Genomic DNA, 14353 nt, shown 5'->3' on the forward strand with positions numbered 1-14353 from the left:
TCATTGCAGTGACGTGCGTTCTTCAGGGGGAGTGATGAAAAAGAATGTGGGGCTGATAAATATTGTAAGATGCTTTTTGTGACGGGGCTGATGAAACAACATGAAACACCGTGCTTAGTCATGCATATTTGGACGGGTAACTTAATAAAGCCAAAGCTTTCTAAAAAACTAAAAATGGAACCTCTAACTCCAGGCTGCTGTTATTAAATATCTGAAACAAGCTGCAACAACCTCCATAGACACCATTTTCTGGCACGGAATCACCAATTTGCAGTGATAGAAAGTACCTTAGGCAAGGTAGACCTACTTCTGTACAATTTTATGGGACTTAACTATTTATATTTTACGTTGCTGGAAACAAAATGCAAGCATGCTGCTTTTCAGAAGCAAATATTATCATATAAAGAAGTACACCTCAACCTCAAATAAATCTCAACCATGGATGGATTCAGCAGGCCTATCAGGCACAAGCCCAGGGGCCCAATGTGTCAGGGGCCCTCCTTGGCCTTCACCTGCAAAAATTTCCCTCAAATGGACACATAGCAACCAGGAGGAGACTCAAAACAACCACGAAAATACACAAAAGACCACAAAGAGATGCAAAGCAACTACAAAAAGGGGCAAAATGATGACAAAGAGACACAAAATAACCACAAAAAAGGACAAAACAACCACAGAGGCACAAAATGGCTACAAAAAAAGGATAAAACAAGCAAAGAGAAACTCAAAATAACTACAAAGACACACAAAAGACCACAGAGAGATGCAAAGGAACTACAAAAAAAGGACAAAACAATCACAAAGAGACACAAAATGACTACAAACAAAAGGATAAAACAACCACGAAGAGACACAAATGGCAACAAAAAAGGATATAACAACCACAGAGAGACTCAAAATGATCGCAGAGATACAAATGACCACAGAGAGATGCAAAGGAACTACAAAAAGGATAGAACAACCACAAAGAGACACACAATGTTAAAAAAAAATACACAAAATTACCTAAACAACTACAAAGAGATGGAAGACATAAACAAAAAAAGAGAGACAAAACCACTACAAAGCCTCTGTGTCTTGCTTCTGTGTAGGAAAGCTAGTGGGGCTTTTTGCATATCTGTGCCCAGGGGTCCATTGTCTCATAATGCGCCTATAACCTCAATCAGTTACAAAATGAATGCTGCCTACATGTTCATTCACCAGATATATCAATCCAACAAGATAATAACACTTGAAAAGGGCCATTCTGCACTTGCAGTTTGATATCTGAATTATACTTTGCCATGTGGGCATCTGTGGTAGTGCTCTGGAGTGGTTTAGATCCTATCTGGCAGACAGAACTATGTGTGTAAGCCTTGCTGGTTCTGAGTCCCACTCTGCTCCTCTGTCATATGGGGTTCCACAGGGCTCAATTTTAGGGCCCCTGCTTTTTTCATTGTATTTGCTTCCTCTGGGTTCCATTCTTAGAAAGCATGGCATCTCCTTCCATTGTTATGCTGATGATAGTCAGATTTATGTGCCGCTGAAGAAGAGAGATGCTTTCTCCCTACAACCTCTTCTGTCATGTCTTGATGACATCAAAGACTGGATGGCCTTAAACTTTTTAAACTTCAATGAAAAGAAAACAGAGGTGATGGTGTTTGGTCCAAATAGCTCCTGTGAAACCCCCCCTGTTGATTTGGGCCCCTTGGCACTATATGTGAAGCCAACAGTTTCTAACTTGGGTTTTAAGATGGACAGTGGTTTTAAATTGGAGCGTCAAATTGGTGCAGTGGTTAAGTCCAGCTTCTTTCACCTTAGGCAGCTGGCAAAGGTTAAACCTTTTCTTGCACAAAAGCACTTTGAAATAGTAATCCATGCCTTCATCACGTCCCGGCTGGATTACTGTAACGCACTTTATTTTGGAGTCAGCCAGTCTTCCCTCGCACGTCTCCAGTTGGTTCAGAACGCCACTGCTCGGCTACTAACTGGAGCACGTAAGAGGGAACACATTACGCCCATTCTGGCCTCCCTTCACTGGCTGCCCGTGCACTTTAGAATTCATTTTAAGATTCTTTTATTTGTTTTTAAATCTTTAAATGGTCTCGCCCCACCTTACCTCTCTGAGCTGCTTCATCCCTACGCTCCTGCTCGGTGCCTCAGGTCAGCTGATCAGCTGCTCCTGGATGTACCGAGGACTAAGCGGAAGCTCAGAGGGGATAGAGCCTTTTCTGTGGCGGCCCCCAGATTGTGGAATGATTTACCTGTCCACATTAGACTGGCCCCCTCACTGTCCGTTTTTAAAACCAGTCTTAAAACCCATTTTTACTCCTTGGCTTTTAACCCAGCATGAGACTCTGCTCTTGTTTTACTGTTTTATTGTTTTTATTGTTTGTCTTATGTTTTTATTTTTGTACAGCACTTTGTTTCAGCTGTGGTTGTTTTTAAAGTGCTCTATAAATAAAGTTGAGTTGAGTTGAGTTGAGATAGTGCGTCTGTAATATGAATATTCTGCATGTTGTAAATATTCACTGCAGCCTCCTGTCCTGTTATCTTGAATGCAGTGTTTCCAGGTATTGTATTTTCTTTCCTATTAAGGCATTCAAACTTGTTCTCATTGATTTCTCAGCAAAAGAAGTAGTGTAGGTAATTATTTTCCTTCACAATGTTTTGCATGCGTGCACTATAAATTTGTGGCATATTTTTTCATTGTCACATGCGGGCCTCTCTGTACATTTAACTCCCTCTATGGTTGAGTACAAACAACTCATTTTAAGTAAATACAGTATTTGGTGTAATGAAGTTATTTGCAGGTAGAGAGTGAAATGGTCTGTCATTACATGTACAGATGAGTCAACACAAGCTCCTGTAGTGGCAAATCATTTTTATTATTATGCATCACCCTTTGGCACATCAACACCAGCTACTTTAGAGTTTTTACAAAAGGAAAAGAGAACAGCAACACTACATTTTTCTACGTGTGGTTATGACATTTCATTGAAAATAAAACCACAAGAATAATTAATTTTAATTTTTTCCTGTAAACTTTAGAGGATGAAAACAACATGTTAACAGTATTAGACCGGTAACATAAAACAAAGAGCAAATACGCATTTGAGCATCATTCATTGTCAACAGCTGAGTGTGGTGGTGATTATAATGGAGAGAGAGGCGGTTAACTGGAGAGTGAACATTTTGTAGTTTGTCTTTTTCTTCTGTTTTGAAATATTACTCTAATGGCCAACCTGTTTCTATGGTATCCAAACTAATGGGACATTGTTAAGTACACTTTATACTTGCGCTACAGATGGGCAACGATATCAGGTATGTTTCGGTGTTGAACATCTTCACTAAACAACTATTACGTAAGCCACCCACATGAACAAAAAAACAGTATTATAGAATGAGTGAAGGGCATGAATATAAAAAACTAACAAAGACTGCACTTTAACTGCATGAAATTCAATGTGTCGTGCTTTTATGGAACAACAGGGGGAGAAGACATGCAGGAATTCTTTTAAAAAGTCCTCCTAGGCCTGATTTAAAAATTTAATCACTTGTTAGTACAATTTAGTATCAATGTCACAGCTCAGACTGAGTTTTCCTAGAGATGTCTAAGCACATGTGATAAAAATCTCCATTTGCAACTTTACTGGATTTATTCTTGGATTTTGTCATCCGTCAGTATACAGGAAAGCTCGGTTTAAATTAAGTGCATACATTTAATTTGATCCATCTCATTTAAAATGGAAAAGACAGTAAAATTGAGCCTTACCAATTCAAATGATAAACTTGAAACTGTTTTTTTTTTTTTTTATTATTGCAGTGGTTCAATATAAGCAGGACACATCAACAAGTATATTTTAACAAGAGGAATTAAGTCACCAAATATTAAAGGGACATTCCATATTCATTTTGAAACCTAAAAATAGGGGTTTACATATTACAGACAAACAGAAAATGAAATGTAAGGAATTTGAAGTTGTTTAGAGAGGAAATATCTACCCTTGCAAATCTTTCCACTCTTATTCCACACACTGAACACCTACAGTATGTAGCTGAAAACAGGTTAGTTGCTCTATACACTCTGATAGTGGAGATTTATTGTTCGTTCCCCTTCAACTGTGAATTTCTTGTTTCTTGGTGGAATGAGTTTCAACATTAAGCACTTATTTTATTCAGTGCTAGATTGGAAAACAAGGTACACCGCCACTTTTTAACATGGTTATATACAATCATCTTTGTACAAACTGATACAAACTAAATGAGTACAAATGAAGTTATCTCCGCTGTCAGTACAGACTTTTAGATTACATAGAAGACTCCTGTGTTTGGAAAGCCTGGAAGCAACAAGTACTGCTAAAGCAAGAAAATTGAACAGAAGTGCATGAAGTGAAGGAACACATATTAACTTTCGTTATGCTGCCTTACATGCAAGAAAACCTCCTTTATCACCATGTTGGTGCGATTATCACGAGCTATTATCATCATATCCAGCACACCAAGAGATGTGCTGCCTGACATTCACCTCTATCAGGTTGCGTTAGTGAGAGAGACCTTGAATCTATAAAACCTTTAAACACCACTCTTTGGATCATGCCCTCCAGAGAAGCACAAAACAAAAATAAATCATTTCTAACAATGACAGTGACTTTCTGACATCTCCGTTTGGTGAATGGATAACAGCTTGAGGGTGATGCTCAAATTCAGGCCAGAAAAACTCCACCCCCTTCTGTCAGGTAGCAGTCCTACATCTCATCTAATCCGAAATCCTCCTCAGGAAAGTCCCCCACAGACACACTCAAGGGCTTCACAAATCCACCATATTTGTTCTCGCATTCAAAGTATTGCTTTCCGTTAACGCTGTGGGAACACAAGTCAATATGACACAGGGTCAAATGCAAAATCAAGACCAACATGATCAACATTGTGCATAGCTTTGAGAAAAAAAAAGATAGTGCTCTTACGTTCCATCGTGCTTTCCCAGGGGCTCATCGTACTTCACACCCACCCAATAGCCTGGCTTGAAATCTGTTGTACCTGCAATGAACGGGACAGCATTTGCTTTTTACAAGTTATCTTTTCTCCTGTTGTTGTTTACTTAGTCAAGATCCTAAATTCTCAGTCTTTTTTTAAAGACGTAATTGACCGCTGAAAACCTGGTCTTTGCATAAAACTGGGCTGTCTAGGCTCCTCATAAAAGACTTAGGCTATGGAACCAACTTGACGGCGCCACTGGCCGCGCCCATGTGAGTTCCTCTTTTCGCATGCATCACACTTGACCTGCTGCGCCTAACGAGCGAAATGGAGCCTTCGGATGTCAAGAAAAAAATAGCCTCAGGAGAGTTTAAATTGGCCCAATCTCAAGGGAAGTCGGAGGTTTGGGACAGCTTGTAATTAGTTGGCGACGGGACAACGTACGTGTCAGCTTCGTCGAGTGTACCAAGTGCAGCACGATGCTGGTATATGACAGCAAAAAGACAGGGACCTCGACACTTAAGAGGCACATGACGAAGGCTTTAGGGCTGGGACGACGCGTCGACGTCATCGATGACGTCGACGCAAAAAATACGTCGACGCAAAAACTGCACGTCGATGCGTCGTCACTCAGAATCAAAAAATGGCGGCGGCCGCAGCATCAAGTAGCAGCGAGTCGGGGGAGAAGAAAAGATCTCGTAATAGGATGTCAATAGTATGGGAGTACTTTACACCTAAAGGTAACGATTCGGTGGTCTGTGACCTGTGCAAAATAGAGATGGCATACCATAAAAGCACTACCGCGATGCACCAGCACCTTAAGAGGAGGCACCCGGGAGCTGCTTGTGTGGAGGAGAAGACACCGTAAGTTTTCAACTTTTTTTTCTTTCCTTGTTTGCAATGATTAACCCCGTGATTCATCCAAACCGCACCACGTGACTTGTGCATTCATCCAAACCGCACCACGTAACTTGTGCTCCAGCCTCGCACACACAGAACATGTGCCCACTTAAACACACACACACACACACACACACACACACACACACACAGCTGCTGTTATTTTTTATTTATTTTATGTTTATATTTTGATTCAGATTGTGTTTTTTGCACAACAGTTTTATTTATTGAAAGAAATTTTTATTTATTTTATTATTCTTTGTAAAGTCCTGGGAGCTCCAGTAACTACTAAAAGTTAAACTACTGTTCACTTAACTGTAATAGGCCTAATACTTGAATTTATTTGTTATTTATTTCACAGATTTAAATGATTAGGCTAAGTTGCTGCTGTCACACATTGTGTTGTTTTGTAAATTGCAGCTGTCACCGCTGCTGTTATTTTTTATTTATTTTATGTTGATAAGATTTTGGTTCAGATTGTGTTTTTTGCAGTTTTATTTATTGAAAGAAAGTTTTATTTTATTATTTTTTTATTATAGGGTTACATTGCACTACAACTGTGTGCACTTTATTGTTGTATTGTTCAATACAATTCATTTTTGAACTTGATAATAAAAATATATTGGAAAGAAGAAATTTGTGTTTTATTCATGGAGATAAATTAGCATTAATTGCTATATAGGTCAAATTATGGGGAGATAATCGATAATCGAAATGAAATCGAATCGAATCGGATTTAAAAATGAATCGTTAGATTAATCGATGCATCGAAAACTATTTTCTAGATTAATCGATTACAAAAATAATCGTTTAACCCAGCCCTAGAAGGCTTGCCATGGAAAGAAAGACGAGAGTCAGCCTTCAATGTCCACGTTCGTAAAAAAAAATGTCGGGTTTAAACTGGGCTCGGGCTCATAATTACAGTTAAAGAGACGGGACGGGTGGGGCTCGGACAGAATATGCACGGGCTCGGGCTGGATTTTTTGGGCCCGATCTAAGCTCTAAACACAGTTATTAAATTGGAGCTATGTGACCAGAGAACACACAAAAAAGGGCTGTGGCATTTACTTTTGCTCAAGTGGGTAGAAAACCTACAACTCCCAGAATGCACTATGCTGCTACCGCTGGTGTTTGCTCTGATGCAAATGCTGGTATTTGTATCTGTTTTGAAATAGGAAACAATATGGCAGTCAGCTGGTAACAACAATCTAGAGTTACAGTTAAACAGTAAGCTAAAATATGTTTCTCAAAACATTTAAGGCGAAAAATAGGCAATGCAGTAACAGAGTCTTGGTTTTTATTTGATCAGCGCTGCCTAGTTTTACAGTTTAATCTGAGTTTGAGAGAGATAGTGAAAGAAAGAGGTGGATCTCTCCCTCAATCTGCTTCTATTCTCTTTATGTCCGTGTTGGTGAACATACGAAAATGCAGACGTATGATCTGTAATTCGAGCAACGGTCCTGGAGCCGGTGAAATTCTGCTGGATTTGAGCTAGGAGATGAGAAGGGAGATCTGGGCGCTGGTAAGATAGCGGTAGGCTTACTATAGTTCATTTACACATACCCCCCACATTGTTTAGATACAAAGCTGGTTGAAATTCCATAAAATCTACAATTAATAGCCCAAGCTTTTATTTGCTTTAATCACTGAAGTCAACCAGCGTATATTTGGGTCTATATGGGACAGGCCTTTAATTCCTTGCACACAAAACTCTTGCTCAGCAAAGAAGGGAAATCTAATCACATGGTTTATTTAAAACAGAATGAATATTACTTGCATAAATATTAGACAACTGTATAACACACAACAAAAACAAATAACTCATTTGATCTAGCCCCTACAGACAGGGCATCAGAGAGAGAAAGAGACACAGTTACAAAGGTAGTTTAACGGCAGCAGAGGATTACGGCACCCAGCATATCTGCACACCACTCTTTATCCTCTTAAAACAATATTCACGAGTTGGATTTTCTTTTGATTCTTCTAAACAGTAGACTCTTACAGACTGAAGGAATATAAATAACTTACCTCGAGGTAATTCAGGGATGTACACATATACAGACTTTGCCACTGCTTTGGAGGTAGGAAGTCACCACCTTTTTTCGTCTCTCTTGTTTACCAAGCTAGTAAACTAACTGAATTATGGTCTTCTTTGGTGCTCATGGTTTCAGTAAAACGAACCAACAATTTATATTTGTATGCGTGATCAAAGCAGCTAACTAGCATTAGCTTAAGGGAGTAGCTGGCGACTTGTTGGACTTTAAGAGGTTTTAAATATCCAAAGAACTGCCATAGGAATGAACTGCTTTGCATCGTCAACTGCAACCAGGCGTGGCACCATATTAAGACTGGCAATTATTTGTTACTCGACTCTGCGTTTGACTGTGACTCAACTTTTAATTGAAGTTTTATGACATCCCTGTAACTGCTGAAACTGGCAGTGGCATTAAAAACACATTTTAAATTCGATTTGTTTATGTTATTCATCTATTCAAGTGAAAGGACAGTTTTTACCTCTCCTGTGTGTTGTAAGATCAGAGATAATATTCAGTAAGTTTGGGTAATTACAAGCCATCTCATTGCTTTATAGGGCAAGCAACAAAAAACCTTGAAGACATTTAACCAGAACTTATTTCACTGAACAAAGAGAACTACCTGACACAGTGAATTACTTCCAGTCTGGCCACTTTTGGACAAAGACACTGTTCTGGTTCAGTACTTTTATTCACATCAGATGAAATGTGAAGGATTTTCTCTTCAGCAGCCCATCCAGCAGTTACTTTCAGTGTCCTAAAACTAGCGAAGCACTGAATAAAAAGGGTTACAATTCCTCCTACATTGCTCGCATAGACTGTGTAATTGGTCACCATAAATTACAACAAAGGCTGCTCTGTTGGAGAGAAAATCCTCAGTCGCACAGGATTTAAACCAGTGTCTTAAAGAAAATTAACCAGCTAAGCTTTATCCACACTTACCAACATACATGACTGTGCCAAGCTTCGTGGGATGCCCGACGACCTGCACTTTGCATCGGCTGCCAACAGATATGGCATCAGCAGCAGCCTTCTGTTCCTCCTCATGAGCAGCAAGCTCAGCTTTCTTCTTGGCCATTTCTTCCTCGTTGAAGTGACCAACACGATGTTTCTTCATGAATGACCTTGCTGAATCTGAAGGAAGAAAAATTGGATTGTGCTTAACAAAGGATTCTTCAAAACAGACTGAATGCTACAGAGCATCTTCTATCAAATAACACTGGAGTATTCATTCACATTTGTCAATGGTTAGCATACAAATAAATCTTTCTAAACAGTAACAGCTCAGGCATACTGTAATGTTTTGTTCATGTCCGCAACTAACAATTATTAACCGATTATTGTCTGGATATAGTGATTGATACTTTATGGTTAATTTTCATCGGACTGACTTAATCATCATCTAATCAACTTAGCTAAATACTGTATGTACTGTGTGGCTATATGTTCTCCTCAACTGCTGGATTAGCTCTATTTGGTCATGGTATTTGGGAAATATATAGTGTTTTTTCAACACCAACAGCACAGGAAAAAACTTAATGCTATGAAAATGACAAACTGTAGAAAAGCTTAAGTGTGTAGACTGTACCTGTTCTCTTTCCATAAACGTCATCTGGGAGTTCATACTTCTCCACTTTGGAAACATCAGTGAACTCATTCATCTGACCACTTGTATCTGTAACCTGCGATTCAGGATGAGACACAGATGGTTAAAAAAAGTTCCACATGCTTTAGTCATTATCTGCAAAATGTGTGAGGTCAAACAAGCAAGGTAACTATAACAGTGTCATGTCCTTTTTTGTCAGCATTACATAATCGTGGAATAGTAGTGCAGTTGTGAGCTGCAAATGTTTTAACAACTCACACTTAATGAGTTAGTGATTACTCATTAGTAAACCCAGGTGAAAAGGATAATTATTTCATTACCACTACTGACATAGCAGGCCTCTCATTTTAAAACCCCTCACAATTGTAATACTGCAAACTCTGGATGATGAAAAAGTTCCAGACACATGTCTCTAGTAAACTTTTAATTTCATTGAAATGTGTTGCTCTAAAAACATGTGTTATCTCATTTGAGACAAATTTGTTTTTGCCTGTATATTATATTCTACCACAATATTAAAGTGGTCTGTGCCACTGTAGTAATTGAGCTTCCAAACCAAGCAGCTACATACGTGTATTCTGCAGTTATCATCCACGGGATAGGAGCCCAGCAAAGCATCATCGTCATCCATTTTCTGCAGGAACTTGTCAGAGACACTGAATAACTCCAGGTCCATGCTGGAGGAAGACGCGCCCACAACCATCTCCAATTTTCTCTGTTACAATACAAACAAAATAGTACATGTATTCACAAGATATTTGAGATATTATTATTGTCTCTGATATCTTAAGAAGGCAGAAATTAAACAGTTATGTCAATATAAAGTGTATTATGCAGGTTAGATCTAGAAAAAAACAACAGTAGAGACTATAATGTGTGCATCTTCTGAGGTGTATCGTGTATGGTAAGTCTTACCTTTAGTTCTGCTATACTAATCCCTCTATTGAACCTGAGTGGCACCTCAAAGGAGGAGATGGTTCTTGTTAGGCGCACACTAACAATGGGATTGGTAACTACTGTCACTCCTCCGTCCATGATGCCAGTTGAAAGATCAAATACTGAAAACAGAGGACAAACAATGTAACATATTAGCAAATGGGTGAGAAACTGATACACAATTATTAGAAAAAGGTTATTTCCCGGTGTTGTGTTGCATGGTTCTAGTTAATAGCCGACAGTAAATAAATTCCGACCGAGGCCATTTCCCATCATTGTAATTCCAATAAAAGGGCTACAAGGACCTCCATAATGTGGACTAAAGTACACCCACTTCAAAGTCTTTCTAATTGTTTCCCTTTTACCACTCATAACTTATTTTCAGAATCATCAGACACCCAGCTGGAATAGTGAGCTGGCCACATGAGGAGATGAATGTTGCAACATCAAAACACGAAAATTCTTCACAATGCATGGAGGGTTCCACCCAAAGTCCAGCACCTCACACTCTATGAGCAGCAAAGATTATGGGTGTCAGAGCCACCATTCAGGATGAAACGAGGAGCATCCAAGAACACATCAGGAAGACGGTCCTTCGGGAAGACCTGCTCAGACTGTGCCTCAGGCAGCAGAAACCAGAGGGTGATCGGGAGGAAGAGGAAATATCGTGGAAGACCAAACCCCTCCATGTTGTTCCTCTATCTGCTGATGTATGTACCATCAGCAGATAGAGGAAATGACATCAAAAATTCCTACCAGTGTCTAGACAAGGCAGGCCTAGAGCACAACACAGAAGTCTTTCTCTTGGCAGCACAAGAACAGGCCCTGAACACCAGATCCATTGAGGCAGAGGTCTACCATAGCAGACAGGACCCCAGTGCAGGCCATGCAAAGAGGCCCCTGAGACAGTCCAGCATATAGTAACAGGATGTAAGATGCAAGCTGGGACAGTGTACAACCAAATGGCTGGGATAGTGTCCAGGAACATCTGTGCCAAGTGTGGACTAGAAGTCCCCAAGTCTCGAAGGTACACACCACCGTAAGGGGTTGACAACAAGAGGGCTAAGATCCTGTGGGACTTCAAGTTCCAGTTTCAAGTTCTTGATAACCAACCAGACATAGTGGTGGCTGACAAGGAGCAGAAGAGGGCAGCTGTGGCAATCCCGGCTGACAGTGAAATCAGAAAGAAAGAGCATGAAATCACTGAAAAGTAAAAAGTAGTACTAGGGACTGAAGGAACAACCGGAACAGATGTGGAAGGTAAGGTCCAAAGTGATCTCTAGGGGCTGTGACCCCCAAACTGGGAGGGTGGCTCCAGATGGTATAACATCTGGTCTCTGTCCAGAGGAGTGCAGTCCTAGGAAAAACAGGATACTGTGCAGAACCCTCAAACTCCCAGGCCTCTGATAAGGCCCGTTTCCACCGCAAGAACTTCGGGGTAATTTTATGGGGCGGGGGCCGTTGGTGCGTGTCTCCACCGCAGGAACCACCCCCGAAGGACAGAGTTCCGGAACTTTTACAGGGGCTAAACAAGTCCCTGCCTCGGAGCAGGTACTCAGAACGGCCCCGAAAGACTACTGGCTGGGGCTTGGGATTTACTGGGTGCTGATTGGATATACTCAAGGAGGGATGTGACGTCAACACAAAGCAACAAAATAGCCGGCATTTTTAAAACTCAGCAGACGAGGGTTAGCGCGTTCATATAGCTTCCGCCAATATTTGTTCCAGCGGATATCTTAGTTACAACATGACTGAGCTAGCAAAGCAGTTTTTGTGTTGATATGTGTGGTATTTATTCAGTTTTGGAAAATCACGATGTCTAGAAAGCATCAGCTGACAGGGGCAGCTAACAGCAGCAGCAAAGCTAACATCAGGACGTCATCTGTTAAAAGTCTCCCGTTGTCGGATACGTCATGAAACTACTCCAGTTAGCTCAATCATGTTGTAACTAAGACATCCGCTAGAAAAAATATTTTTTTCACAGGCCATTTAGTGAGTTATTACCGACACCGCTATCGGCTAACAGCTAACGGCGTCCCTATGTCGCCCCGGTCAAAATGGTCGCGCAACGACTACGTCACATCCAGAGCCCGTAACTTATACAGGAACCCTCCTCGTACTCCACTCTCTCAGTGGAGACACGGCGGTTGAGTGTGCCAAGTGAGAGGATGTTCCTGTAGTAGTTCCTGCCCCCCAAATAGTACCAGGAACTTCTTCAGTGGAAACGGGCCTATAGAGAACCAGGGATTGCAGAAAACACATAGCAAACCCATCAAGAGGGAGATTATACATATACATATACAAAGGGATGGGCAGTATTCCTATTACTTATATTTAAAATACGTATTTCAATTACATTTGAGTATTTTGTAATTTGTATTTGATAAGGCCAATAAAAAGCAAATGTAATTTGTAACAAAATACTTTTGAGTGGAGTGATTTTGTATTTAAAATACTCAAAATACTTTCTCCACGAAAAAAATAAAAATAAATAATAAGCTACACATTCTTATCATATTGGATGTAACAATATTTTTTACTTTTTTTAAAATATATTTTTATCTATATGTTTTTTAAACTTGGGCCATTCAATGTGCCCTTCAATGACCCAGTGGGCTGTTTTACTGGACTGTGCATAACATAGGAAATTGTATGTTGTTGTGGTTGATGCTTGGGATGAGTATGCTACAAATCAATTGCCTCACGTGGGATCTTTTAAGTTGTCTGAATCTAAATCTGAATCAATAAATAATATTTTAGGGTAGCCTACACCAAATTGTGAGAAATCAAGTGCAAATTTGCAATAGCTGCGACCAAGTTTGCTACTATCATGCCATTAATGGATGAATCATGGTTGTTCTTTCTGGCATAGTTACTTGTGGTCTCTAATTGCAGCATGTACATTTTGAGCATTTTTGGTCAAGGACTAGTTATTCACAAAAAGATTTGAATCGGTTAGTATAGCGCCACCTGTGGACGAATCGTGGGCATTCTTTCTGGTATAGTTACTCATGGTTTCTAGTTGCAGTATGCAAATTTTGAGCATTTTTGGTCAAGGACTTTTTGAGTTATTCACGAAAAGCTTTGTGGACCGACCGACCAACCAACCGACCGACAGAGTGACCTATAGAGCTGCGGGTCGCTGCTGAAAAGAAAAAGAAAAGTATTTTCTGTATTTGAAAATACAAAATACGTGTATTTTATTTTGCTATATTTATTTGAGGGGTATTTTGTATCAAAATACATTTTGATGTATTTTTGCCCATCTCATATCAACAGAATGAAATTAGTGGACAGAGTGCAAAGACAGCTGTAATATATAACGTTAGATTTACTAGTGTAACAGGTCGCTAATGGTGTAGTTAGCATATATCGCGTGTTTATATTCATACTTACTGACGGTGCTGATATTTACATGTTAATAACAGTGTATAAACTATAAAGACATACCATGTTCAGGGTGTGTTTGTTGTTCCAGGGTTATTTACACTAGTGTAGTGAGACTGATGTTAACTGTGCAGTGGTTTTCTCTCACATTGTTCTGTAGTGAAAGATTAACCCTCTCATGCATGAATTATGATAAGCTCAGTCAGGATTTTTTTACTAAGTGTTTTTATACATCCTTAGGGATGTAAAACAAGGTTTGAAAAAAAAATTTTTTCTATCTTTATTCTATAAAGATATATTTATCTGTCCACTCAAGTGTACTTCATGCNGAATTATGATAAGCTCAGTCAGGATTTTTTTACTAAGTGTTTTTATACATCCTTAGGGATGTAAAACAAGGTTTGAAAAAAAAATTTTTTCTATCTTTATTCTATAAAGATATATTTATCTGTCCACTCAAGTGTACTTCATGCATTTTGTACTGTAAAAAACATCAATGTAATAACATGGTAGTTATGTAGGTATAGTTGTAATT

At 39.5% G+C, this 14353-nt stretch overlaps 1 protein-coding gene across 2 annotated transcripts in view; it reads right to left on the bottom strand.

The window, feature by feature from the left end:
* Positions 1 to 2848: 2848 nt before the first annotated feature.
* Positions 2849 to 14353, bottom strand: part of tbcb (tubulin folding cofactor B) — a 14268-nt gene continuing 2763 nt past the window's right edge. For both annotated transcript variants that reach the window (XM_050033240.1, XM_050033232.1), the window contains exons 2-7: positions 10411 to 10553; positions 10067 to 10210; positions 9478 to 9571; positions 8832 to 9023; positions 4947 to 5019; positions 2849 to 4842 (exon numbers count right to left, since the gene is read on the bottom strand). In XM_050033240.1, the coding sequence (XP_049889197.1) occupies positions 4728 to 4842; positions 4947 to 5019; positions 8832 to 9023; positions 9478 to 9571; positions 10067 to 10210; positions 10411 to 10530 (738 nt within the window). In that variant the 5' untranslated portion in view covers positions 10531 to 10553 and the 3' untranslated portion in view covers positions 2849 to 4727. The remainder of the gene's footprint in view (positions 4843 to 4946; positions 5020 to 8831; positions 9024 to 9477; positions 9572 to 10066; positions 10211 to 10410; positions 10554 to 14353) is intronic.

Source organism: Epinephelus moara, chromosome 2 (assembly GCF_006386435.1).
Source record: "Epinephelus moara isolate mb chromosome 2, YSFRI_EMoa_1.0, whole genome shotgun sequence".
In the NCBI taxonomy this organism is placed as follows: domain Eukaryota; kingdom Metazoa; phylum Chordata; class Actinopteri; order Perciformes; family Serranidae; genus Epinephelus; species Epinephelus moara.